This window comes from Natrix helvetica (assembly GCF_964273705.1).
Source record: "Natrix helvetica genome assembly, chromosome: 6".
Classification (NCBI taxonomy): Eukaryota; Metazoa; Chordata; class Lepidosauria; order Squamata; family Natricidae; genus Natrix; species Natrix helvetica.
In genome coordinates this window covers 147801-174595 of record NC_138553.1, presented here as the reverse complement: position 1 = coordinate 174595, position 26795 = coordinate 147801, and the positions used below count along the sequence as shown (strand labels likewise).

The following is a 26795-nucleotide window of genomic DNA, read 5'->3' as shown; positions in this document are numbered from 1 at the left end:
TCTCAATGGACTTTGTTGTTGAACTACCGGAAAGTCTGGGATATACCGTTATTTGGGTTATCACCGATTTGTTTTCCAAACAGGTTCATTTTGTGCCTTGCTCCAAGATCCCGTCAGCGAAGTCTTTTGCTAAGTTGTTTATTTCACATGTATATAGGTTACATGGTGTCCCTGAACGCATAATTTCAGACGGGGTTCAATTCACCTCCCTCTTTTGGAAAGAGTTCCTGAAATTGATTGGCTCCGCCCAGGGGCTAAACTCCGCCCACCATCCTCAGACTAACAGAGTTTGTGAACAGACTCGGTTTTGGAGCAGTACCTCCAATGTTCCATCAATTATCAACAGGATAATTGGGCGGAACTGTTGCCACATGCAGAGGTGGCGTACAACTTTTAAAGTAGTGTTTGGTCAGGCCTTTGTGCCGATTCCTTAATTGCCTCAGGAGAAACCACAAATTTTATCCTTATCTGAATGGAGTGATCAACTTTGGCACTTTTGGCCCATGACCCGCAAAGCATTAGATGCGGCTCACGAAGCTCACAAAAAACAAGCGGATAAGAAAAGGACAAAGCCTAAAGAGGGTGTTTTTGTCCACTAAGTTCCTTCAAACCACACAAAAATTGAAGAAGTTGGACCCAAAGTACATAGGTCCGTTCCCCATGTGAAAATTATAAATCCTGTACGGTGAAATTGGAGTTGCCGAAGAACCTTAGCAGAATTTATCCTGTGTTTCATGTGAACCTGTTAAAACCGGAGCACACCTTTTCATTTCCTGCACCTCAACCTTCACGTCCGGTCCCTATTCTTATTGAGGAAGAGCAACATTTTGAAGTTAAAAGAAATCTTGGACTCCAGAAAACAGAGGTCCCATTCAGTATTTGGTCTCCTGGAAACATTTTCCCCCTTCCCAAGCTGAATGGATTGACAAATCTCATGTTAGGGCCCCCAGACTTTTGGGGCAGTTCTACGCCAGCTATCCTGATAAGCCTTGATTTTATGATAGATGTATATACTATGTTGTTATTTTGTATTGTTTTCCCCCTCTCTTTTCCTGCAGGGGTGATATCTCTTTCTGAAGGAGGGCCGGATGTCAGCCTCTGTTTTGCTTGCTACGCTTGCTTGCTATTGGCTGCCATAGGAATGGGGGGCGGAGGTGCATAGTATTAGGGAAGGGAATTATATTGTACTGGAGGAGTCTTGTTCTCGCCATCTTCTGCGCATGCTGGTGACTTATGTTTGGACTTGGTCAAGGCCAACTGTTCCGCATACCAACTTGATGAGGCACCCCACATGACACCTTAGGGAGTTGCAGATTGGACAATGAGTTGGGGAATTGGGGGGAGGGTGCTGGGTAAACGTTTGATATGTATATGTTCCTGCCTTTCTGGCTCAGATCTTGCTTTCCTTTAGCTGTTTTCACTTCATATCTAGTAAAAGTATTTTATCTCTATTAAAATGGAGTTGAGGTTTTCCTTTCTTGGATATTGAAGGAGGCATGCTTGACAGGGAGCTTCCCACTTGGGGTGCTTGATGGATGAAGATAAATCCCCCCCCCTTTCCCCCACCCGCACGCATGCTCTTCCCTCCTTCCTCATCTGTTATTTGCAAATGGAGTGGATTGTAATTCTATTTTTGTATTGTTTTAGAATTATTTATTTTGTGTGGTTTTATTGCTTTTACTATTGTAAGATGACCAGAGTTGCTTCAAAGAAAGATGGGTGAAAAATTAATTTAACAAATAAATGAGGGGGAGGTGTCTGGATGTCAGCCAGCAACTTGGGGAGGCAGAATCCTGTTCAGGTGGGTTGCTCTCGTGCCTGACCCGAGTGCCCAGATTTTCCTGCTTTCAGTCAGCGGGAGGGCTAGATGTAAGCGACTAGGGAGCTTTCAGCGCCTCTGAGCAGCCAGCAGATCCTGGCTAAACCAGAGCGCCCGGAGGGAGGATGCTAGAGTTTAAACCCCGGTGCCCAGATGGCTGCAGAGCGTTGGCACCTCTGTGCACCTCAGAGCCAGCCGGCTTCTCTCTGTTTTCCCCCTTCACGCTTCCTTCCCAAGAGCAGATGCCGCTGGGCCCCTCCACACCCACGCAGCCGCTCTGATCCTGGTCCACCTGAGGCTCTTGGCTCTTTCTGAGTCTCTGACCCCTGCGGCCTCTGCTTCCTTGCAGGTCTTCCTGAAGATTGCAGAGGCCGCTGGGAGAGCTTCGTGGAGGAGACTCTGGTGGAAGCCAACCGAAGGAACACGGTGGATTTGGTGAGATGGTCTGGTCTTCTGTCATTTTGAACCGGGGGTGGGGGTGGTGGAGCTGAGGAAATGTAATGGAAGCTGCCCCAAGAGGCGGCGAGAGAAGGAAGAGGTGGCCCGAAGGGACATTGGAGTCCATCCGTGGTTTCTCCTCTGCACAGGTGACGGCTCACCACCTGCACTCCTCCAGCGAAGACGAAGAGGCCAAGGCTGCCTTCCCCAGCGAAGTCTCTCTCCAGCAGGTAGGCCTCTCTGGGACTGCAAACTCCCTTGGCCAGTTTCTCTGGTTGGCTGGCTCCTTAGGCCATTCCAGGGCAGCCGTAGTTAAATGTTAGTTAATGGCTTTGTGAAGAGCGAGTGGGGTCAGGATCAGGAGGAAGGCTGTTTCGCAGGAGGTTGCCAGCGGCTGCTTGGAAGATTTAGTGAGTCAGTTCGTGTGTGGAAGGTAAAAGATTGGGGAGGGGGGGGGGGAGACAGGTGGACCAGGGGGTTCATTCTGGGCCCTTTGTGATCCACCAAAGCCTTGGGTGTGACCCCTGCAGTATCATTCCCACCGCCTTTTCAAGGTCACTTGCAGCCTTTTGAAGGAGGGAAATTGAGCTGAGGTTCTCCCGTTTGCTGGGGACGGGCTGCCTCTGGGGCTGAGCCTAGAGAAGTGGGACCTTTGGAAGCAGATGGGGCACCTTGCATGGAGGGCGCCGCTCACTTTAGGCTTGACCCATGGATGGATTTGGTGGTTGATTGACACCTATTTGAGGAAGGGCATGGTTGCCTCCAGCTGCTTTAGGCGGTAGTTGGTGGATGTCTCTGATTTTAACCCCAATGGGGGAGATTTTAGAGAAGGCTCCCATCCCCCTTCTGGTCTGGATTCTGTCCTGGGCATGGGAGGGAGACCCCGTCGGTCCCTCTGCAGGAGGCAGGGGCTCATCCCACAGAAACAACAGCTACTTCAGCAAGACTATCCCACTGCTGTAATTTTGTTTCTTTGCTTCCTTATTTACTTATGATTTGTGTCCTGCCTTTACTGTCCGCCCTTCAGAGGCCCCCAACCCTCTGCTGTGCCAGCCTCGAGGGGTGCTTGGGATGCCCGTTTGTGCATCGTTCACGGGGGGGAGGCAGGGTTGGATTTCCACCAGACGATTCTATTGGGTCTGGATGGAAGGGCCCGGATGGCTTCCTACCAGCAGACCCATCGCCCGTCTTGGTGAGTGCAAATCGTGAGTTCTCCTCCTCCTCCTCCTCCTCCTGTCTCAGGCATTCTCCGAGTACCAGGTTCAGCAGATGACGGCCATTTTCATGGATCAGTTCGGCTTTAACGACGAAGAGTTTGCTGATCAGGACAACAACATCAAGTGAATCTCTCCCCCCTCCTCCCCCCACCCTTTGAGCAAGATCCTCCTCTGAGCTCCCTTGACCTCATCGGGGAAGCTCCCTTCGGCCGCTTCTGTGCTTGCTCTCTCATCTGGGACCCTCATGGGACCCTCTCCTTCGCTCTCATGAGGATAAGCGTGCGTGACCTTCCCCTGGAGAGAGGGAACTGGGCACCCGCAGGGCAAACATCATTCCCCTGGCGAGTGTTAAGGCCCGTTCTCAGAAAAACCTCCCTCCAGAGTCGGGGCGATGCACAAGGGAACCGTCCACTGGCAAAACGGGCAGTTCCCCGTCTTTGGGAGCTCTGCCTACAGGCCGGATGGCTGCCATCCTCATTGTTTTACTGGCGCTTTGGAGGAAGGGGAAGTAGGAGACTGCCGTGGCCTTTTCCACCTTCCCAACCCTCCTACGGTTCTCCCTGGAGCTTCCGCCCTCGTCACGGGTTTCTCACAGGCAATTCCGGAAGCAGCCCCCCCCCCCCTCATGGCCTTTTTCCCCATCTGTTCCAGCGCCCCTTTCGACCGGATCGCAGAGATAAACTTCAGCATTGATGTAGAGGATGACAGTGTAAGTAGTCCAGCACTCCAGCCCCTTGGGGGTTGCAGATCCTGGCCGAGAGGCACGAAAGCGGCACCGACCCATTTTAAGATCCCTTCGACTCCAGGGAAGGTGCTGGGAGGCAGCAGGCTGGAGGTCGGGCAGAAAGGCCTGGGGCACGCTTGCCTCCTTGTGCTCCCTGTTTGCGGCCCTTCTGTTCCTGAGGGGTTGAGTGGGCTTCCTTTCCTCTGTGGATCCAGAAGTGAGAAAGCCCATTGCCCCCCCTCCCCACTGCCTTGCAGAGTGGCGGAAGGAGTGGCGTATTGTTTATCCTGCCAAGAAAGGGCGGGGTGGGGGGAGAGGGCTCCTTGTCTGAGCCCGCTTGCTCAGGATTGTTCATACACGAAGGAAACAGGCCCAACCTCTTGTGGCGACTCTGGGCAGTACACAGCAAAAGATGCCAGGGTTACGCAGGGCAAAGCCTTGTGCTCTCTTCTTCTGGGCAAAGCCTTGAAGGAGAGAACTAGCCGAAGGTTGCTCTTTGCACACCTGGCCTCTTCAAATGATTCTCAGAGGTGAGTTCAGGTAGCCCTCAACTTTGGATCAGGGACCGCTTCAAGTTATTATGGGTAGCCCTGGACAAATGGTGTCAGAGGGAGTTCCAGCCCCTCCCAGCACTCTGGCAGTCAGCTGAGGGTGCCCCTTCACAGGTATGACCGAGTATCATGTGGTCACCACCATTTGCAAGCTTCCTCGTTGCTTCCAGCCGCCTAAAAAGGCGTCTCCGCTCTTAGTCTCCAGTCGAGAGCAGAGCAGAGCAGTTTTGTGCGACGGGTGCGCCGAGAATTCTTTGGCGCAGCCCTGAAGATAAACCTTTATGGAGTCCCCGCAGGTAGCACCGGAGCACAGCAAGAGCAGAGAAAGGGCCAAACGTTTTGGCTGCTCATTTTCCTGGTGCGACACCGATGATTGATTGGCTTCGTCCCTCCTCTTCCTCTCTTGGCCATTTTCAGTTCCCCTGGGAACTAGGGGGAGCTGTGGGGCAAGAGAGGCAGCAGGGGCTCGATCTTCTCCAGCAGCTCCAGCAGCTCTGTGTCCCAGGCCGGGTCTGCCCTCGGTTGCTGCCAAAGGAAAGATATCCCGGCCTGAGCTGTGGTTCGTCTTTGCTCTAGGCCGGTGCATCCCTCTTTGAAACCTGCTGCAGCGAACACATCCAGCAATTCGATGACAGCGAGGAGGAGGAGGAGGAGGAGGAAGATATTTGGGAGGAGAATGACACAAACTACGCCACCCAAGCCAAGTCAAGGTCGCGGTAAGATGAAAACTCTCAATTGCCCCGTGCCAGCTGGAAGAAGAAGAGAAGAGGGCCTTTGGGTCTGGGGGGGGGGGGGGGAGGAGAGGGGAGGGGTTGCTTGGTATAGCCTGCCCGTCTCCCTGCAGCAACTTCGGGGGGTTGGGGTGGAGGAAATAGAATTGAAGAATAAGAACCATGGAAAAAAGATGGCATTTCACTAAAAGGCAGTTATGCCAAGGATAGAAGAATTAAAGGTTAAAAAAAACGGTCGTGGGGAAGAGGCCTTGCAGGCCCTAACAAGCCCCAGGGGAGTTGGCAGAACCAGGTCTTCAAACTCTGCTGGGACAGCGGGGGGGGGGGCAGGGGGGAGGATGGACGGACAGAGAAGAGAGGCTCCCTTTCTGGATCCAGTGGGGTCCGAATTCTTCAGCTGATGTGATCTGCAGCCCCCCCCCCCGCCTGATAAGAGTGGGGCAAGGCAACGTCCCCGTGTAAATGTCAATCAGATCAATACTGGGAGATGATTTATAGTCCTGTGAAGGGAATGAATGAAAATGCAGGTTTTTGAAGAGAAAAAAGGCTGGTTGAGAGGAAAGAGAAGGGCGAGAAGGGTCTGACTGGGGGAAGTCGAATGAGATCCTAAGAAAGAAGAAGATGGTGGGAAATTTAATGTTCCTTTAAACCGCTCAGAGTCCCTTTTGCTTAGGCAGCGGAGGAGGCAGGCAGGCAGGCTCCCTGGCCCCAGGACAGAGGAGTCCACGCCCGTTTCTGCCCTTTGGGGCAGACCTTGAAGGGATGTTAAAGGAACACCATGCAAAGTGGAACTCTGCCAAAGAAAGCTGCCTGTGGCTGCCCCACTTCCAACTGTGGAGCTCTGCAGCCCTGCCTCTCTCTCTCTCTCTGCGGCTTCTGAACTCCCCCCCCAGTTGCTCTGGCAGATCTGTGGGTTGGAAACTCAAGACCTAAGCAGGGAGCTGGAGGCTCCTAGCCGTGCTTGCCCATAGAAAAGAATGGAATGGGAATAGAATAGAAGAGTTGAAAGGGTCCTTGGAGGTCTTCTAGTCCAACCCCCCTGCTCAGGCAAGAAACCCTATACCTGTGAGGGCGAACCTATGGCATGCGTGGCAAGAGGTGGCACGCAGCGCCCTCTCTGGTGGCATGTGAGCCGTCGCCCCAGTTTAGCTCCATCGCACATGTGCTTGCGCCTCCCTCCCTCCCTCCCGCCAGCTGTTTCTTTGGGTCTCTGTTTCATGTCCGCAGGGTGTGAGGGGCATGCTGGGGGGGGGGTGCATGTGTGGGAGGTGGGTGCATGCAGGTGGCCGCACATGCATGGGGCGGCGGCGCATGAGGGGCCTCGCGTATGGGGGTGCGTGGTACATGTGCGGGGCCACACGCACATTGCATTTAGGTGGTTCAGGCACGCTTTAGGCACTCAGTCCGGAATAGGTTAGCCATCCCTGCCCGAGACCATTTCAGACAAATGGCTTTCCAGTCTCCTCTTAAAGACTTCCAGCATTGGAGCATTCACAACTTCTGGAGGCAAGACGTTCCACTGGGTTAATTGTTCTCTCTGTCAGGAAATTTCTTCCTAGAATTTTTCAGATTGCTTTTCTCAGTTAGTTTCCCCCCATTGCTTCTTGTCCTGCCCTCAGGTGCTTTGGAGAATAGCCTGACTCCCTCTTCTTTGGGGCAGCCCCTGAGATAAGGGAACACTGCAATTATGTCACCCCTAGTCCTTCTAGACATACCCAATTCCAGTTCTTTATGATTTAGCCTCCAGTTCCCTAATCACCTTCGTTGCTCTTCTTTGCACTCTTTTTAGAGTCTCCACATATTTTTTTACCTTGTGGTGACCACTTTTTTCACCGTTGAATTTCATTTTGTTAGATAGCGCCCAATATTCAAGCTTGCCTAAATCCTTCTGTATCTTAAGCCTATCTTCCGGAGTGTTGGCTATTCCTGCCAGATTGATGTTGTCTGCAAATTTGATGAGTTCCCCATTTATCCCCTTGTCGAAATCATTGATGAAGATGTTGAAGAGTACCAGGCCTAAAACAGAGCCTTGGGGTACTCCACTGCATCCCTCCCTCCCTCCCTCCCTGTAGATGCCCTTCCATACAGGCCTGTGCATTTCCTCCATTGCCCTTTTGTTTCCGGGTGACTTTAGTTTTGGAGGACTTTGTTCTGTGGAAGGTTCAAGCAAAGGTAGCCTAGAAAACGGGGAACATGATGGCTGTGTGGACTCTGGGGAAGAGGAGACTGAGAAGGAGACGGCTGCCCATTCTGAGGACCCCTGGAAGGCAGAAAACCAGGCCACGGATCCCTCGTCTGCAGGTAATGAGATTTTCAGGATTGTAGCCAGATCTCCGGGGCGTTTGCTACACGCTCAAAATGGCTGCACCCCACAGATCCTTACTGTGGCTGTACAGGACTCCTGTTCCTGCCAGGTTGAAGGCTTTTGAGGGTGGGATCCCAGAACTCTCCACTGCTGAGCAAAGCGACCCCCCCCCCCTCCGCACCCCCCTCCCTTCATTCAGTTCTTCTGAATTCCCCAAGCAGGGCTTTCTGCTTGTTGTGTCTAGATGGGAGACCAGTGGACACTGGTGCAGGGACTGAGCTGCGTGGGGCTTGTGCACACAGGGCCACCCCAGGCCCTCGATGGAGATGCCGGCCCCTTGCAGTCCCTAGACAGGAGCTGTGGCCTCCGGAGGGTTTTGTCTGAGCTGGCCTGCCCGTTCAGCATGGAAGCCGCTTTCTCACCAGTCAGTGGGCAACCGTTGATCCCTAGCGGTTAGTGCCCCTGGAGTGCTGTGCTTGCCCGCCTTCCTTTACAGGCTTCAGAAAACTGGGAAAATCCCTTTTTCTGCCAGCGGGAAGCCTGGGTTTGGGCTTAATTGTGAGGCGCTTTCTAAGAAAGAGTGAAGCCAAGAGCTGTCTCAAAAGAAGCAGATCGTTTTCAAGATCCCAGAAGTGCTTTTCCAAAAGGCAACTGGACTTTCTCGGTTTTTTCTTTGAAAAGGTTTCGCTTCTCATCCGAGGACAACTGAAGAAGCTTCTAGAATGAGAAGCGAAACGTCTTCAAGGCAAGAAACCAAGAACCTCCCGTTGCCTTTGGGAAAAGCTCCTTTGGGGCCAGCATGACCCAGATGAGGGGGAATCTCCACCCCATTTGGCCCTGTGCCCTTTGCCACGAACGCCCTTCGAGTGGTGCGGAAGTATGAACGGTTTTCAAGGCATTTGTTACGAACCCTAAGAAAGCCGCTGTGTAAAACACGTCCAGCCAACTCCTGACGCCCCCTGGCCTCACCATTGAGCTCCCCGTCTTTGCCCGTCCCTTGTTCACAATCGGCCAGGTGGGGCTGCTTTCTTCCTCAGAGGTAAGCACGGAGGAGGCCCTTGGCCAGAGTCTTGCGAGCCAGACAGGGGGCTCACATCCTGGCCAAAGAGCATCCCGAGGGACGGGCTCCAGCCGGCACCAGAGAGCGCATGAACTAAGCGGCCCAAAAGGCTGCGCAGACCAGCGAAGGGTGAAGAGTGAGGCAAGAGGTCTGCAAAGGAGCTTGCCTGGCCTCCCACATTCCAGAGTGGGGGAGAGCTCCGTATCTGCTTCTGTGTGTCAGCATTTGAAAGTAGCCAGAGAACGGCCCCGGGTGCAGTTGGGTACTTGGGGGAAGGGTGCGGGGGGGGGGGGGGTGCATCGCCCATCCCAGCAATGCCAGAGGAGGAAATTGCAGGAGGGCCGTCATGGGAGCCCCCTCCGTGAACCTCCTCGCCTGCTTCCTTCTCCTCCTCGCTTGACAGCTGCTGTGTCTGTGAGACGGGCAGAGCCCCGGCCTCTCATCGGAAGGCAGCTGTGGGCGGAGGGGTGGGGGGCCCTTTCTGGCAATGAGCTCTCCGGGGCTGCCCAGTGGAGCCCCTGCATGGCAGCCCTGCGGCCTTTGTGTCTTGCAGGGTCTGGGTGGAGAACGGCCGCTGAGCCTGTGAAGTCCAAGCCTCCGGCCGCTTGGGTGGCCACAGACATCGGGTCCAGCGTGTGGGATTGCGTAATGCCCGGCACAAAGGCTCCCAAAGAGCGAGGCTGGGCCAAGTTCCCGGACTTCCAACCCTTCTGCTGGTAAGAGGACCCAGGGGGACACCCGCTTGGCAGGCCCGGAAGGCTCAGGCCGGGAAGGTTCGAGGGGCGCAGAGGTTTGTCCTCTGAAAGGAAACCAGGGGTGCTCCGAACTGAGGAGGGGTACGGTGTGGAGGCCCCTCCATCCTTCTTTGTGGCAGCCCAGACGGAGCACCGTATTCTGAAATGTTGGGCGGCTCTGGGTGTTAGCTAAGAAATGGCACCTTCGGGGCCAACCCTGGCCGGGATCCGTTTTGTGGGGACTTGTGTGAAAGTCTGGAGGCAGCTAGAAAAGCGGATCTCTTTGGGCTGCCCCTCCTCTGAAAGAGTCCAAAGGATGATGGCATTGGGGCAGCTGATGATTCAAAGGAAGGGGGAGCCCAATGTGTGGCCCCCCCCCGGCCCCAATTAAGAAATGCCTCCACCCATTTCTAGCCTTTGCCTCTCCCGACCGCCGCCCCCCCCCCGCCCCCGCGGCTTTCTCTCCCCTTCCTCTGGGCATTTCCCTCCATCCACGGGGGGGGGGGGTTGGTTCCAGGGAAGTCTCTGGATTTCAGCAGCTGTTCAGGCAAGGGAGGAAGCGTGAACTAGCGTTCCTTGCCACCCGTGGACGCTCCTTTCCTCTCTGGGTGGGGCAGGTGAGGGCAACTGGGACAAAGAGAGGAGGGGGCTGAAGATATGGAAGCAAGCACAGCCCCATTGCTCTCGTAGGGGGCTTCCTGATAGATGCCCTTAGCTGAGGGCCCAGCAGCCGCCTCGGCTCTTCCCTTCCAGTGGCTGCCCTGTCAGCAGACTCTCACTTGGGGCAAAACAACCGGGGGAGGAGGAGGAGGCATTTGGTTCCCCAAGGCTGCCCAGAGGGCCTCACCCGGAGCTGCTGCCGGGTTGGGACCAAGGGGGCCGTGCGCAGGGCTAGAAACCCTCGGCCCGAGCGAGAGACCGGCTTTTCCCTTCCAGCTCCGAAGCGGCTCCCAGGTGCAGCTCCCCTGTGGACAACGACAGCCACGGTTGCGAGGGAAGGGCCAGGCAGAGCCAGGAAGAGAACTGTAAGTGGCCGCGGTGCCCCCCTTTCCTCCCTCCAGCAAGGAAGGAGGGAAGGGGAATTCTGCAGGCCTTTTTTGGGGGGGGGCGGGGTGAGTGGGGTTTACCCTGTGCCACACGAGATGCTCCTGGGGGATTTGGTCTTTCTGATGACAAAGCCTTCTGGACTTGGGAAAGGCCCTGCCTCCCTCCCTGGGAGTTCCCTCCTTCCTTCCCCACCGCCAGCTTTGCCTGCCGGCCAGCCTTTCTCCCCCGGGCCTGTTGCCTGTTGCAGGAGGCAAGGGGCCTACCTGAGCTATCATAGCCCTTTGCCTTCCCCAGCTGGCAGCTCAGGAATTTGAGCCACGTTTTGGAACACTGATGCAGATTTAATCAAGGTGTGGCAGAAATTTAGACCTCTGCCCGTGTCCCCCAGGAAAGGCCTCCATGGAGTGGAAGGAAAGGAAATGGCTTGGAAAGAAGGCCAAGGCAATTGGAAGGGAGACCTAGCCCGCCCCCTCCCCCCTGTCATTGGGCACCCAGCTTGCCTCAGCCCCACCGAGACGGCTCCCTTACGGCTGTCGACGCTGCTGGCCCTGCCGTCTCTCTCTGAGGCTCAAGCGCCCCCGTTTCTTCGGAGGTTTTGAGATCGTCAGCTGGCAAAGGGGTCTCCCTCATTTTAAGGCCCTGGGCACAAGCGGTCTGGTGCGCTGACCTGCTGCGGGAGAAAGGCTCGCATGACGGGGGCCTTGCGTGCTTCTCCTTGTACAGCAAGCGCTGCCTCCCCTTGCGCCTGGAACGTCTGCATGGCACGGAAGGCCCCCTTGGTCGCCTCAGACAGCAGCTCCTCTGGCGGCTCAGACAGCGAGGAAGAGGAAGAGGCGGTCAGTGTGGTCACAGACACCGCCAGCACGGGTTCAGGCCAGGAAACCCTCCTGCCCACCGTGGACGCTAAGAGCGAAAAGGCCCTCTTCACCAGGTGCGCAAGTGGTTAGGAGGGGACTGGGTACGAGTGCCCAAGGATGCCCTCCGGATGCCTGGGCAGTGGCACAGAGAAGCCAGGGAGGACGGGGGTAGGCAAGCCCCCCAGAGCAGGAGGAGGGGAGGGTGCCTGGGGGGGGGGGATCACCTGGCGGCAGAGGCGCCCTTACAGGCAAAGCCTCGTTTTGCCAAGGGGGGGGCAGTTGAACGAAGAATGTCGCCCAGCAGCCTCAATGCTCTTCAGAGTCATTTGTGACCCTGGAAGGACTTGGGGACTCCATTTCTTCCCCCTTACCTTTCATACATAAAATGCCTACAACTGGGAGGAGATGCGCAGACTGTTCTCAGGTCCAAAGTGGAGGTGGAACCCCAGGAGGATATGGAGAAGCCCCTCCCCCCCACCCCACCCCCAGTCTAACCTCCCTTCCATCCTTCCTCTCCACAGGGAGCGTTGCCATGGCAGCCTCCAACTCTTTCTGGAAGAAGGGGGTGGCCACGTGGATGGGTGGGGGACATCCCTGGAGTAGTTTGATGAAGGGGCTGCAGTTGGGTGGAGGCCATTCAATGGCTCTGCTTCTCATGGGCCCCAAAAGAGGAAGGGGCTTCCGGGGAGAACTGGTTGACTTCCTGAGCTGCTCTGATCTGATCCCCTGGCTCAAGAGGGCTTGTAGGCGGCCTCTGGGCCAGCCCAGGCGGGGCAGTCAGGCCATGAAGGGGGAGGGGAAAGAGTCTTCCTTCTTTTGAGTGTCGCCTGGCCTGTCAGTCGGAGGGAGAGAGGGCGGGGGAGGAGAGGGAGAGAGCTCTCCTGTTGGATGCTGAACCGGGAGCTTTTCCTTGGGGGCCTGGCAGACCGTCCCTCACAGAAGGCTCCCTTTCCAGGATAGGCTCCTGTATCTGAAGGGGCCAGAAATGGGGCTTTGCAGTCATTTTGGCTCTTCCCCCCCCCTCCCTTTCTCTCAGAAGAATCAGGCCTGCAGCTGGAGGGCAGGAATACTGGCCACTCAGCAGGCTCCCAAAGACCCTCTTGACAATGGTCCCCTCCTTTAAGGACCAAGATTTGCAGTGGTGGCTGAAACCCTCAAACAAAGCTCAAGAGGGCTCAGTGCCCGATGCTCTTGGGCATTGGCCGACGGAGCAGCCTGTGGCATGCAGGACGCAGCCAAGTGCACCCTTGGCCGTGTGCTGCAGCCCATGGGTGGAATTGGCCCCCTGCTTGACATGGGGCAGGCCTTCCGTGTTCCCCCTCACACACCACATTGCATCGCATAATAAAGGACAGGAAATTGGCCTCTCTTCACCCGTAGTTTGCTCTAAGACTGATTTTACCTGTGAAAACAAGTTGTCAAGAGGAGAATAGACTTCACAATAGTATGGTCTCTGATTAGAATGCTTTCTTCCCTGCGAAACCAGTGGGTATCCCTCTCCCGTTCCCTTCGGCTGGAAGGGAGTTGGATGCTTCTGTCCAACCTCAGCTTGCTTTGCAGAGCATGTGCCCTCCCCCCTCCTCCTCGCCTTAGGGGGTGACCCCAACGTGGTGGATCTCGATGGCTGTTTCCCTTCTTTTTCCTTTATTTTCTCTCTCCCACCCATCCCCCTGGCATCACACCTAAAGGACAGAAAGCCATCGTGGATGTTGAAGGTTTCTCTCCCACCCCTCCTCTGGAGACGTTGGCCAGAGCTGCCCATAAAGAGACTGGCCACAAAGCTGGTGACCTGGACGGAGGCTGCTTCTCTAGGGACAGATGCCCAGCGCCCACCCTCCCCCTCCACCCCCGTCTTGGCTCCCCCCAAGTGAATTGGGCTGCGAGGTGATGTGGGGGGGGAATGGAGGCACCGAGGTCTGCCTTCCTGAACTGTGCCTCAAGGCACTGCCTGGGGAGCCAGTCAATTCCGCAAGCAAGGGATGCCCAGCCCCCACCCGGCACCTCCTCCAAAGACCCACAAGGGACCAGGCAGAGGCGAAGAAGCAGACCAGCAACTGTCTCCCCCCTTTCCCCCACCCCACCCCCCCGATGGTTCTTCTGAGAGTTAGTTTCCCACCAGCTTTTTAGGAAGTTAGGAAGCCTCAAGGCATCCAAGCTGCTTGGCCCCATGGATGGGCCATGACACCCACCATGCGTTGCCTCCTCCTCCTCCTCCTCCTCCTCCTCCTCCTCCTCCTCCTCCTCCTCAGAAAATGCAGCAATGGGGGCAGAATTGGGGTCTCTGGAGCAATGAAGGGAGACACCACCACCACCAACACCACCACTCGGCTGTCCTTTCTCCCATCTTTTACTGATTTTTAGTAATCAAGCCTGTCTCACTACTACGGTGGTGGTGACTCTGGGCAAATGGCCTCGGCCCCTCCCTCCCTGGCAGGAGCGTATTAGATCAGGACTGCCAACATCAGCCGAATAAAAACGCCATCAGGTGGCAGAGGTCGAGCGGTCAGAGTGCTCCTTCTCGCAGGGTCTTCCTCACCACCTCGGATCCCGCAGGCACTTTTACTCAAGCTCAGCGTATCTGGAGGGGATGAGGAGGAGGAGGAGGCTGCTGCGAAAGAGCCTGGCATCCACGCTGCTCTTCACCGTGCTTGGTTCTTGGTGAAAGGCGCGATGGCCATCAGAAGGCCCCAGTGGCTGAAGAACGGCCCCGTGGTCCCCAAGGCAGCCCGGCCCTGGCATGTGTTCAGAGGGGGCCAGTTTTGAACAAGGGAGCCCTTAGCTGAGCTGCTCCTGAAGACCAAGGGGAAAAAAGGAAGCAACACCTTGAACCAATGAATGCCGGGCAAGGTGAGTGGCACCTGAGGCTGAGCTTGCTTTCACCTGTGAGCACAACGCTGGGACCTCCGAAAGCAGAGACCCTCTGGGGGAAAGGCCTGAGAAGCCGCTGCCCTGTGGGTGGGAGGCTAAGGCAGGCTGTGCCTTCATCGCCCTGCTTAGCCTGGCTGTAGTGCAGGATTCTCGCCAGCCTTACCTCATTCCGTCCATTGGTCTCACGATGGACCAAAGTAGCCCGGGTTGGCCTGGCTGGTCACAAGAGGCAAGAAATCCTTTGAGGCGTGTATTCTTATATTCTTCATGGCTTCAAAGAGGAACGTGAAACGGTGCCTAATCCTGAATCCGAAGTGAGCGTGTGATGCCAGAGGGGGATCTGAGATCCATTTTAGGAAGCTTCCAGGAAAAAGATTCTCTCGCGAGCCTCAGTGGTTCAATGCTCCTCCAATCCCCCCCCCTCCCGGACATTCCGAATGTCTCCACGTCTGGACTCTCGCAGATGAAGATTCTCCCATTCCGTCAATCCTCAAACTATTCATGAAGACAGTGGTGCTGAGGGCAGTCCATCTTGGATCCGAGGGAATCTCTCCTACACCTCTACCAGGGTGCCCACTAAGCCAACTCTCCTGGATCAAGTAAGGAAGAAGGGTAACAGTCCTGCAAGGTAAGGCTTCTGTGGACCCGGGGTTGTTTGTTGAACGCAAAGGCCTCCTCCAACCCACAGAGAGGTTATAAGACCTCGGCGCCCTCCCAGACGTGGGAAGTGGCCTAGTCTCCATGCAGCTCTTGTCAGAATTCCAGACCGGACACTCGGACACCCTGATACTCACCCCGTCTCCAGCCCCAATGCTTTGGCCTCTTGCTTCGTGCTTTACCAATGTCTCTGACGGGTGATCCTTCAGCCTGTTTGAAGAGGTACAGAACATCCCCCCACCCCCCAGGCTCCTACTCAAGACAGGAAACGTCCCAATATGTCTCCCTCCTCCTGGTTTCCCCACAATCACCCACCCTGTGAGGTGAGCTGTCACCAAGGAGGCTACCTAAGGCAGAACTAGAAATCCTCCTCTCCTGGTTTCTGGGCCAGCATCAGACTGGTTCTACTTATCTAAGGTCACCTCACCCCAATGCATGGCAAGGTAGAAATTCTACCCTCGCGAGCGGCAGGTGAGTCCCCTTCAAGCCCAACACCCATTCTGAAAATGGCAGGCCTTCCGCTGGTCTTTGTGGACTGACAGCTTCCTTCACCGCCTATCCTAGACTTTGGTTGCCGCTTGAGTGCCTTCCGGTCGATGCGTCTCCCCTTCTTCTTCCAGAGCTCAGTCACCTTGGATTTCTTGAGTTTGACGACCTGGATTTACCAGATGAGCCTCCGAAGAAGCTTCCTTCCCGGTGACCCCTGGAAGTTTTTCCCAAGAGCTGGGACCTCTGCTCCTCCTTTGACTCGGTCCATGCCAGTGTGAGGAGTGGGGGCAGGGTCTGGGCCAAGGGAAGAAGGAGGCCTCCCAAAAGTCATAGAACCAAGCAGCATACTCGCTCCGGCTGCGTGGTCAAGATGTCCTCGCCTAGGCCTCCGGTCCTCCAGAGCCCACATCTCTCTCTCTCTCTCTCTCTCTCTCTCTCTCTCTCTCTCTCTCTCTCTCTCTCTCTCTCTCTCTCTCTCTCTCTCTCTCTCTCTCTCTCTCTCTCTCTCTCTCTCTCTCTCTCTCTCTCTCTCTCGAGGGGGCGGTCTATAAATTTAATAAAATAAAATTAAAATAAATCTCTCTCTCTCTCCCTCCCTCCCTCCCTCTCTCCCTCCCCTCATGAGTTTTAATTTTTAAAGTCCATTTCAATTGTCTTCAAAGGAGTTTGTTCACCTTTGATACCAAGATGAGTTTGCACGCTGAAGCTCTTCACCAGCCCCCAGATCAGATCTCCCTTTTGGAGGGACCCTCGTGTGCTCTAGTCACCGGCTGTCAGAGGCTGGTTTTGCATTGCAGTGTAAACAAAAGAGGCATTTCCCTCCAGAGGGTCCATCTCATTAGCTTCTACGCCTTCCTTTCAACCAACACTTACAAAGCCTTCCTATCTGAAGTCTAAAGCCTTGGCTGTATATTGCAAAAGGTCCCCTCCTGCCCAGAGAGCTTTCAGAGCTGAAAAGGCACTGAAGGGAAACTCACCCAGTAGCTTGTAGGCTTGATGATTCCCAGGGTTTTTCTATCTCAGAGGCAGCAAGAAAGAAAGGAAAGGAAACTCCAAAGTGACTGGAAAGGTGGGGTTTGGGGAAGGCTGGAGTCCACGAGGGTCCCCTTGACAACTCAGGGCATGTCAGAACTCAGGACTCCAGCCAACCACAAGTGGCTGCGGGAACCAAGGCTTCTGCTGCTGCTGCTGCTGCCGCCGCCACTGCTCTCAGAAGTCCCCGGGGGGAATGGCTCAATTCTGCAGCCTCCGCATCCCAGGCTCTTCCAGGGAGAGTTTGGGCAGCTTGGATCTAGCAGGCTGCTGCTTGTTGGGTTGCAATGCCTCTGCAGCCAGCCCAGAGCAGGGGAAAGGCAGGCCCCGGCTTGCTTGCCCTCACTGGAGGCCGAGGGCTTCACCTTGGGGTCACATTTCATCTGCATCAGAGTAAACGGTGGGTCAAGCCCGTTCCCTTCCCTCCAGGGAGCTGGCCCTGTGACCTCTTCGGACAGGCCCCGGGGGAGGCCCCAAGTCCTTTCCCAGGGGCTGGCAGCCTTGTGAATTCCAGTGCTGACCCTGAGAGGCCCCAGGGGGCTTCCGTGGGGCGCTGGCAAGGGCCTGGCTGTCAGGAGACGGGAAGCTTCTCAGGGTGGTCTGGTTCCACACCTGGGCATCCCTGGGACCGAGAGAGACCCTCCCTGAGCTGAAGGCTGGAGAGGTGGCAGGGTGTGAATTTCAGGCAGGGCTCTGTCCGCCTCATCCCTCAGAGGGTAAGTGCCTGGTGTGGCTTCCGTGTCAAGCTGGTGTTTCGCTGCACATGAGAAAGTTATGGTGATGTCTTGGGTCAAAGAGTTGGGTCTGCAGGAAGAGAGACAGCCTGGCCGAAGTAGCCTGCCAGGAGGATTCAGACAGATGGAGAAAAGCCACCTTGGTAACAGCTGTTAACCTGTCTTCCCTCCCCTCCCACTTTTCTGCAGGAATGAGGAGCCCCACCCGGGAACAGAGGCCCCACTGAAAGGCCCAGCTTGACGGGGGACAGCCCGGAAAGTGCCTGACTGCAGCTGGGCTGCCCAGGTGTCCATTGTGATCCAGGCTGCCTTTGAAGAGGAGAGAGTGTGGAGAGCAGGTCCCTCTTCAGCCGTGGCTCGAGTGCAGCATGTGCTCCTCTTCCTCCAGCCCCTCCCCCTGAGCTCCATCCATCCAGTCATGACTGACCTGCACTGGTGCCCACTCTTGGCTTGGCTCTTGCGGGCAAAAGGGATGAATGGTCCGTGATCTCCCAGTCTTGCTTCCGGGACCTTCTGCTCTCCAGGAAAACCCTGGACTGGCCCAGTGGGGTTGGGAAGAAGCTGGCGCTGGAACTTGTCTGCCAGCTTTTTATCAAGCAATAATGTCTTATCAGGAATGAGGCTGCTACGTGAGAAGGTTTGGGGAGGGGAGCAAAGGCAGCTGGTCTCCTGAAGGACGGAATTTCTTGCCACTCTTGGGAGGAAGAAAGGAAAAGAAGGTAGGCAGGCCAGCGAAGGGACTTAGGTCAGCCAGCATCACCCTTGGGAACAAAGGTGACCTTGCAAGGAAGGAGGTCCTGGAGCGTTTCTGGGGTGGGGGTGGGGTCTCTGGAGACTTCCCTTTCACGTCGAGTTTGATTTTTCCTTTTGTTTAATTTTGTAAAAATTTTAATAGAAACAAGAACTGCAACACTTTGCACTTTGGATCTCATGCCAACCTTGAAAGTTGGATGAGACATTTGAGGAAGCCATGCCAGTATGGCCTGGCAATGCCTGAGAAGCATGAGCCGTGCCCTAGAAGAGATGTGGACTCCAGGGTAGCCCGAAAGACTCTGTGTGGTGGGGCAGCCTCCCTCCGTCCCCCAGCACAAGAATGAGCTGCTGCAGAATCGAGACTCTGAATTTGGCCCTGGAGCCGTTGGATGGAAGGGGCTCCTTTTGCCCTCCTGGTGTTCCCAGGCTCCGTGCAGCCACCAGATCCTTGCCAAACCTCAGTGAGACTTGATGATGCTCATCAGTGGCATATGAAAGGGGGGGGGGGGATCAGATACTTCGGAATCGAAATCTTTTTTGGAGCAGGTGAAGAAAACTGGTTTAAATCTGGCACAGTTACAGTCCACCCCCCCCCCCCCCGCCCAAACATAACAGTGCTCTTGTTTTTAGAAAAAACTCAACCATGTCTCTGTGGTCCCATGTTTACTGCAAATTAAAGGGTTGGCCAGAAGCCTTTGAGGAGCCAAGGCCAGCCCACTTTTCTCCCACTGTGTGAACTGTGGTTTGTGGTCAGGGAACTGGTGAGCGGAGGCCATGTCCTGGGTGTGTCATTTACTGGGGTGAAAATTAATTTTTGGACTGCTTTTTTCAGGGGTTCTAAAAATATGTGTTTTTACACCAAACATTCAAATCTGTTATTTTTGCAATTGCACAAGATTTAGCTTGATATGGTATAAATCCACCTCTGATCATACAACAAACAAAAGTATTTTGTAATCCAAATACTGTTAACTTTATCTTCTCAAAATTACACTTTGTGCTACAAAAATTAAGGATTTTTTTCTGCATGAATCTTACTAGCTAAGCAAAAAAAGTAATCCATGCAATCATAAACTAACAGAAAGGAATTATCTGAGTTACAAAAAAATTTAAGTGAGTTTCATCCAGTCTTATTTTGATTCATTTGACCTCAGCCACTGACTTGCTTCTTGGCCTCTGATGTAACCCGCACGTTTCTCCTGTGCCTGCACTCTGTTTGCTGCCTCTGTGACCTGTTACCACATCCCTCTGTTGATTGGGCGTGATGGGGCCACTGTGGCACTTGCATTTGTTTGTCAATGAACTACTTTAGTTCTGTAAACTGTAGTCAGTTTGTACATCATATACACCTTCAGACCAATTGGTCGGCTCCAGCAGAGTGGATGCTCTGGCGTTGATTAAAGGCGTTTTTCTTGCACGTTCAGAAAAATCTCCCATTGCGGTGGCGTTTGCACCCCTCAAATCAATGATCTTTTGCACACCAGCTTTCCTCTCTTGAATGTCACCTGAACACAAGAGTGCCTGAATTATCATTTCACTGAAAGAGTACCATACTGGGCGCTGAATGGTTGGGGAAACAGCAACTACTACAGCCGCCATTTGCAATCTTGACTTGCTGCAGCTGGAACAACATATGACACAGGCTTTCAATCCAGGAACGTTTTACTTTGATGTTGAATCAGCAAGGGTAGTGCACACCAACAACTTATTCCACTACCTGTCATGATCCTGACTAACGAACTCAAACAAATCAGATCTCTGAGGCTGAGGACTTCCTCTAAGGACTTCTTTATTGGGTACATCATTGGCACGATCAAATGGAAAACCAACTTTGTTTCCCGTGGTTTCAGTGTAATTACAACAGGAAATAACTCCCCAAAAGTCATGGCCAATTAGGTAAATTGGTGGGCTCTCCAGGCACCTCTCCTCATCTCTATTCACCACCTGTAGAGATGACTTTGCTTCCCACAAGAAAGTTCTGTGTTTTGTATAGCAATGTATTTTGTTCTCCTTCCCCCTTTCCCCATGTGGCAACTGAGCAGTAGAAAAAATGGCTTCTCGATTCTTAGTTGGCACTACCATTCTTAAGTTTTAGAGAGTTTTGCATTTAAAGCCATGTTTTGAAACCCATAATTGGCACAGCCTGTGTTCAGTTCAGTTCTATTTTCAACCAGTGTGGTTTATGGGACCAATTTCCAGAAGAGCCAGATCTGTGGTAAGTTCTCCTGTCGTTATTGCCTGTGTGATCCTATATGCGTACACTCAGTCAGTAGAGAGATCCTTTACAACAATCGCTCAGTGAAATGAGAGGCTCACCAATTGAAACTGATGAATGAAGGATCAGTGTCTAGCATGTTGCCAGTTTTACCAGCCCATTTGTTACACAAGGTCTTCCCATCCAATTTTGGGTTTGTCATAGAGGTAACTCCTTGCTGTGGAGTGCATACCAGCAACCAGATCAACTTCCGGTCAAGCTTGACCTCTGTCCAGTGCATGGCACCACCTTCACAGGCAGTATTTAACATTTGTAGAATCTCCTCCAGTGGCCTTCAAGCTTTTGTCAATGCCTTCTTCATGAAATACACCAGAATATCTGCCATCACTTGAGCAGCTTTTCCTAGTTTTGAGTCTTTCTCTGGAGTGAAATGATAAAAATTCCACCCAGCTCAATGCACACAGAATAATCTTTGATGGTTCTGGGGAATTGCTGGTCTGAATTGTTTGCTTTCAGCATAACTTTAGTTGCATCTATACAGCCATAGAAGAAGATGCATTCTATTTCGCCTTCTTACAGAGCTCATCAAATTGATCTAGGGAACTTCATAATTTTTTTCCTGGCCTCTTGACTTTATTGTGGTCAACTAGAAGTCTCTGGTCTTCTTCGGTGATCAAGCCAGCATCTATGAAAGTGGCTGTGGCAATGGCAGCGGTAGCACATAGACCCAACACTGTGTCTTATGCTGTCTACTGATCAGGCATATGGATATAGCAACATTTGATATTTCTAACCTATTGTATTCTGCCTTTTCTTTTGGAATTGAGGGCACTTGTGTTTGGTCTTAAGACCTCTTCATAACTTCCATCACATTCCTCTTCTTTGGTCATCTGTCCATTTTCATCGTAACAGATATTTGTCAGAATCAAAATGTCTGGAATATTCTGCTTATATGGCTCATTGTCTTGCTGTTTTTGCCTTGTTGTTTCTGCTTGGGCCCATCTGGCAAACTAATCTAATGTGATTCAATCTTGTCTCTGACTTTTAACGAAAGCAAGTTCCTTTGTCTCCTTAGGGCTGGTACAGTTAATGGGAGCTTTTTTGCAGCGAGCAAGGCAGCCGAATTCAGCACACAGAACAATTTGACACTTGCAGTTGAGGATGTCAAACAGTTGGTCAAGTTTCACAGTGAAAGTCTCTTTGACATCTAGCTTTCCTCTACCAAGAGGTATGTTTTTGGCTTGATCCCAGCTCTCTTGGATCTTGTCGAAGAGTGTCACTCGTGAATTTATAACAGAGATCACAAAATGTTTACTCGTTCCCACTTTTCAAGCACTTTTGGATATAGGTCTCTTGCAAGACTGGCTAGCATCAATACTACTTTGTTCTCTTAACAGTAAGTCATATCTGAGAATGTTCAGGAGTTCAGATGGAAACAAGTTTACCAGGGGAACAGGAGAGTGGTGGCTGAGCTCCTTGGGGCTGCTACCTCCCTTTTCCATGGTTATTCCCTCCATAAGTCATTCCACCCAGTGGAAGGAACAATGTATATGAGGGCAAATGGAGTCACTCCACAGTAATAGGCCTGGCCTGGCTTGATAAAGAGGGGCCCAGTGATAAAGTGGGGGGGGGAGTTTGCCGACACCTGCAGATAGAGGTTGGTCCTAATCCAACACCAAGTGAAACAACCATACCCCCGGGAAAAGGGGGATCAGAAAGGGGTGCTATGGAGAGAGAACCAACGGCTTTCCCTGCCATATTACAGGGACTTGAAGGAAGTATTTAGAGAAAAGGAGTATGATACACTTCCTCCCCACCGTCCCATGGACTGTGATAGAGATACTGCAGCGGGCCAGTTTACCGAAGCCCAAAATGTAATCAATGACCCCTAAAGAGTTAGAAGAGATGAGGAAATACATAGATGAAAACTTGAAATGGGGGTTCATACAACCGGCCAGATCCTGGATAGGGGCCCCAGTCCTCTTTTGGGAAAAGAAAGATGGAGGCTTGTGTTTATGCGTTGACTTCCGAGGGACCAATGCAGTATTTGTTGAACATATGTACCCCCTCAACTCATGAAGGACATGCTGGCCCGATTAGCAGAAGGCCACGTCTTTACAGAATTAGATATATGGGAAGCATATTATAGAGTTAGAATCAAAGCCGGAGATGAATGGAAGACCTCCTTCAATTGTTAATTAGGGAGTTACCAATTTAAGGTCATACCATTTGGGTTACAAGGGGTCCTAGCTGTTTTCATGCAGCTCATTAATGAGATCCTACAGAAACATCTGTATAAAGGAGTACTCGTCTATTTAGACGACATTCTAATATATACTAAAACGCTAAAAGAACATGTCAGCCTGGTGTGTCAAATTTTAAGCAAACTAAATTGCAAAACTATATGTAAAATTATCTAAATGTGATAAAACACAACCAGACTATCTGGGATTCTGAATGTCAGTGAAGGGAATAGAAATGGACCTACTAAGGTGAAAGCGGTATTGGACTGGCAGGCCCCCAAAACACGCAAATAGTTTTCTGGAGTTTTCTAATTTTTATCATTGATTTATCCCTTCTTTTGTTTGAGTGGCTCTCCTGTTAATGGATCTCCTACAGAATAAACATCTGGCTGGTAAGCCACGCCCTGGACATCCAGCGCAATGGACATTAGCATGTCAGCAAGCATTTGAACAGCTGAAAACATTGTTTGCCAGAAAGCTGGTGCTAAAACACCCAGACACCACCAAACCATTTGTAGTACAAGCAGATGCTAGCAATGTGGTGGTAGGAGCATGAACAAATGGGGGGGGGGGATGACTTACAACCTTGTGCCTACACGTCCCATAAGCTAAATGACACCAACGCAAATGGGCGATATGGGACAAGGAAGCATTTGTGGTTCAATGGGCTCTAATGACCTGGAGACACCTACTGCAATGTGTGTTTTGTTTTTTGTTTTTTAGCATTTGAAGTTTGGACAGATCATAAAAGTCTAGAAGCTCTCCAAAACCCACAAAGATTATCACCCAAACAAGTCCAGTGGGCGTTGTACTTTAGGCATGTCAATTTCAAGCTGAAATATATACCAGGTGAAAAGAATTTTTTAGCGGATGCCTTATTCCAGAAACCACAATACACTAGCGAACAAGACAAAATCAAGCCATGATACTAACATTGTGTCTTTTAGCACAAGCAATTCACCAAACACCAGAAACAACCTGACAGAAAGAGCAAAAAGGAGACATACCCAGTTCCGTCCAAGCCTCGCTTCTGAATGATCCATGGTTCCAGGAAAACCAACATAAACTCACACAAGATGACCTAGCGTGGAAGGGGTCCAAGATTTATGTACCCAGTGCTTCCGTCTGGTCATGTTCCGATGCTGTCACGACGTCCGCTCAGCCAGGCACTTCAGGTTTCTAGAGACTTTACATCTAACAAACTGGCAGTTCTGGTGGCCTCATACGAAGAAGGATGTGGAGGACTATGTATGGAACTACATTATATGCAACACCATGAAAAAGAGGCAAGGAAAACCTCCTGCACTTATACAACCAGTGGCAAATCCTGTAAGACCATGGGAGGAGATAGCCATGGACTTTATAGTGGACCTACCAGAGAGCCAAGGAAACATGGTGAACTGGATGGTCATAGACCTTTTTTCAAACAAAAACTTTGTGGTTTGTTCCGGCCTCCTGTCAGCAGAAAGCTGATTAAACCATTAATTACTAATATATACCAACTACATGGCGTACTGAGGTGAATTGTATTCGATTGAAGGGTACAATTTACCGCTAAATTTTGGCAGCAGTTCCTGACTCTGATAGTATCATCCCAAGGCCTCAGCTCAGTATTCCACCCAACTACTAACGGAGCTGCTGAGAACACTAACGCAATGATAGAGCAGTATCTATGCTGCTATATAAAGCAGCAGCAGTCAGACTGGGTGGAATTACTACCATTTGCCAACGTAGCCTATAACACTGAGGTGCATAGTAGCACCGAGTTCACCCCTTTCCAGGTTATGAATGTGGTGGAATTTATGCCCATACTGGAGTGTCCCTGAGAGAACTCCAAGGAGGTTGACCTTAAAGAGTGGATAGCTAAGATGAAAATATTGTGGGGCAGTGAAACAGGCATTAGAGAAATCAACAGAGAACTATAAAAGACAGGCAGACAAAAAATGAAGTCCACAAACCCGATTCCATATCAGGCAACAGGTCTACCTGTCTTAAATACTTTAAGTTAAAGATACCATGCAAAAAATCTAGCCCATAAGTTTATTGGCCTATTCCCAATTGTGAAACTCATTAACCCAGTTACAGTGCATCTCCCGCGCCTATTAGAGAAGACTGACCTGGTTTTGCATTGTAGCTTGTTACGTCCAGTTCGGACCACCCCCTTTTGGAGACCTCCACAGGAAAAACAGAGACAAACCAAGGAACCAGGGTAGGGAGCCAAGTAGAAATGGAACCATCTCATTGTATCTTTTGTTTTCCAGGTGCCGTCTCCATGGTAGGGGGGGCGCATGTCAGACCTGGTATGCCTGGCAACCCAGGGCTGCCATTTCGTTGAGAAAACGAGAAGCAGAGATTATCTTTTACGTAGGGACACAGCCACCCTGAAGCTAAACCCACTGAACCGCAGAGCCTAAATCACACCTATCACCACTGCTGACATTAACACTGAACAGTTGATGGGCGGCCAAGTGGTTGAAAACAAAATGGAAGATTGAGGCATGCGAACTGAGTGTGGCTGATGGTGGAACTCTGCTGGCTTCCCTGCTAAATGGCTACTGACTTGGCTTAGGGAAAACTAGAGGGTGAGTTAGGGAACAGTTTTAAAAGGTGGGATAGTTACTGGATGGTTAGTCCTGACTTTGAATTGCCTATTAATGGATGTCAGTTCGTGCTGGTGTTTGTGAGGAAGATAAAATAAAACACAATTCATAACTGTGGAGTTTTTTTTTGGGGGGGGGGGTCCTCACTTTTACATTGGAACCTAACATCTGCTTTTTACTATGCTATCTAGATTTGCCATAGCTTTCCTCCCCAGGAGCAAGCATATTTTACTTTCTTGGCTGTAATCCCCATCTGCGGTGATCTTGGAGCCAAGGAAAACAAAATCTGTCACTAACTCCATTTTCCCCCCAATTGTTTGCTCTGTCTGTTTTCTTTCTTTGGGACCTGGGGATGGGGGGCATCTTGCTTTTAATACTATGCTATAAAATCTTTTGCCTTCCAGACAGAGTTGAGACTATGTCTTTCTCCCAGGTAGTTCACCACCAATCCGGCTGGGATCTCCCATCTGTATTGAATCTGGCAATTTCTAAGTTCATCCACTAGAAATACATAGTCCTTTCTAGATCTCAACATTTTGGGGGGGAGATTTCCTTCAATACTATCACATCTTGACCTGCCACTTGCAGTTTGTTTTTATAGGTTGCTTGAAATATTTCATTCCTAATTTTCCTGGTGACAAAATAAATTACAATATCTCTTGGCAGTTGTCTTTGTCTGGCAATCCATGAATTAACGCGGTAAATTTTATCGATTTGCCAGGCACATTCGGCCTTTGGTTCCCCAGTTAATTAAGCGAAAGCGGCTGCAAAAATCTCTCTTAAATTTTCTTGGTTATGTTCTTTCAAACCCCTTATCCTCAGGGCAAATTTCATTGTTCTATATTGTATCATTGTAAGCTCCGCCTCCGTCTTATCAATTGTACTTTGTGCCTCCATAAGTTTATTGTCCAACTTTATATTATACTCATTAATTTCTTCCACCTTCTCATCGAGAGATGTTACGTAACCAAATAATCCTTTAAATGCTTTAACTATATCCTCCCTTATCCTTGGTTACGCGTTTGGATTAAATCCTTAATTCCAGATATTTCATCAGAGACATCTTTAAAGGCACTTGCAATTTTCCCCTCCAGGACAACTGCCTGTTCTTTTAATGCATTTTATAAATTATTTTGTAGAGCCTCCAGTGTCAAGGTTTGTGTTTGTGTTTCCACCGGAGGTAGTAAAGATTGCAGCTTTTGTGTTGCACTGGCAAACTGCCAGCACTTTTTGAAACATTGAATTTTGCTTGCTTTGAACCCATTTCAAAGTATTCAAATCAAGCTTTTTAGCAACCAATTTATTCAGTCCAGAAAATCCACCTATTCTCTCAAGTCTTCCAACAACACTAACAAGCATTTAACAAGTGCTAATCAGCTTTCCGCTTCACTCTCGTTTTCACCACACTCTTTATTGTTCCGGCGCCATGTTTTTTAAAGTCCCTTACAGAAGGAGATATAATCTACGGAGTTAAGGCTTGTACTTGCATTATGTTGACTTCCTGATTTGCTCTGCCTGCGTCTTGTTCAGATGTAGAATAAACGTTGGAACAGCAGGAGTGGGCGCTGCCTTTTGTTTCTGCAAAGGCAGAAGCGTCCCAAGATGAGATTGTCGGGCTTCCTGGGGAGTTCACACCCTTCATGCCACAGAATTGCTTCTGGGGCCACTGGGGACCTCTACCCTATGCCAGACAGCTCACCTCTCCCTCTTTTCCTGAGGGG

At 51.6% G+C, this 26795-nt stretch overlaps 1 protein-coding gene across 15 annotated transcripts in view; it reads left to right on the top strand.

Annotated features, from left to right (window-relative positions):
• PPP6R2 (protein phosphatase 6 regulatory subunit 2) overlaps nt 1-25199 on the top strand; it is a 54889-nt gene extending 29690 nt beyond the window's left edge. For 7 of the 15 annotated variants that reach the window (XM_081958201.1, XM_081958194.1, XM_081958196.1 and 4 more), the window contains 10 exons: nt 2169-2254; nt 2407-2487; nt 3500-3597; nt 4126-4183; nt 5326-5465; nt 7615-7781; nt 9399-9561; nt 10516-10604; nt 11350-11557; nt 17453-18628. In XM_081958201.1, coding sequence (XP_081814327.1) covers nt 2169-2254; nt 2407-2487; nt 3500-3597; nt 4126-4183; nt 5326-5465; nt 7615-7781; nt 9399-9561; nt 10516-10604; nt 11350-11557; nt 17453-17504 — 1142 coding nt within the window. In that variant the 3' untranslated portion in view covers nt 17505-18628. Of the gene's footprint in view, nt 1-2168; nt 2255-2406; nt 2488-3499; nt 3598-4125; nt 4184-5325; nt 5466-7614; nt 7782-9398; nt 9562-10515; nt 10605-11349; nt 11558-17452; nt 18629-21306; nt 21460-23197 lie in introns of those variants that run through there. The other 8 variants (XR_014175771.1, XR_014175772.1, XR_014175773.1 and 5 more) reach the window with 8 other exon arrangements.
• The last annotated feature ends 1596 nt before the right edge of the window (nt 25200-26795 follow it).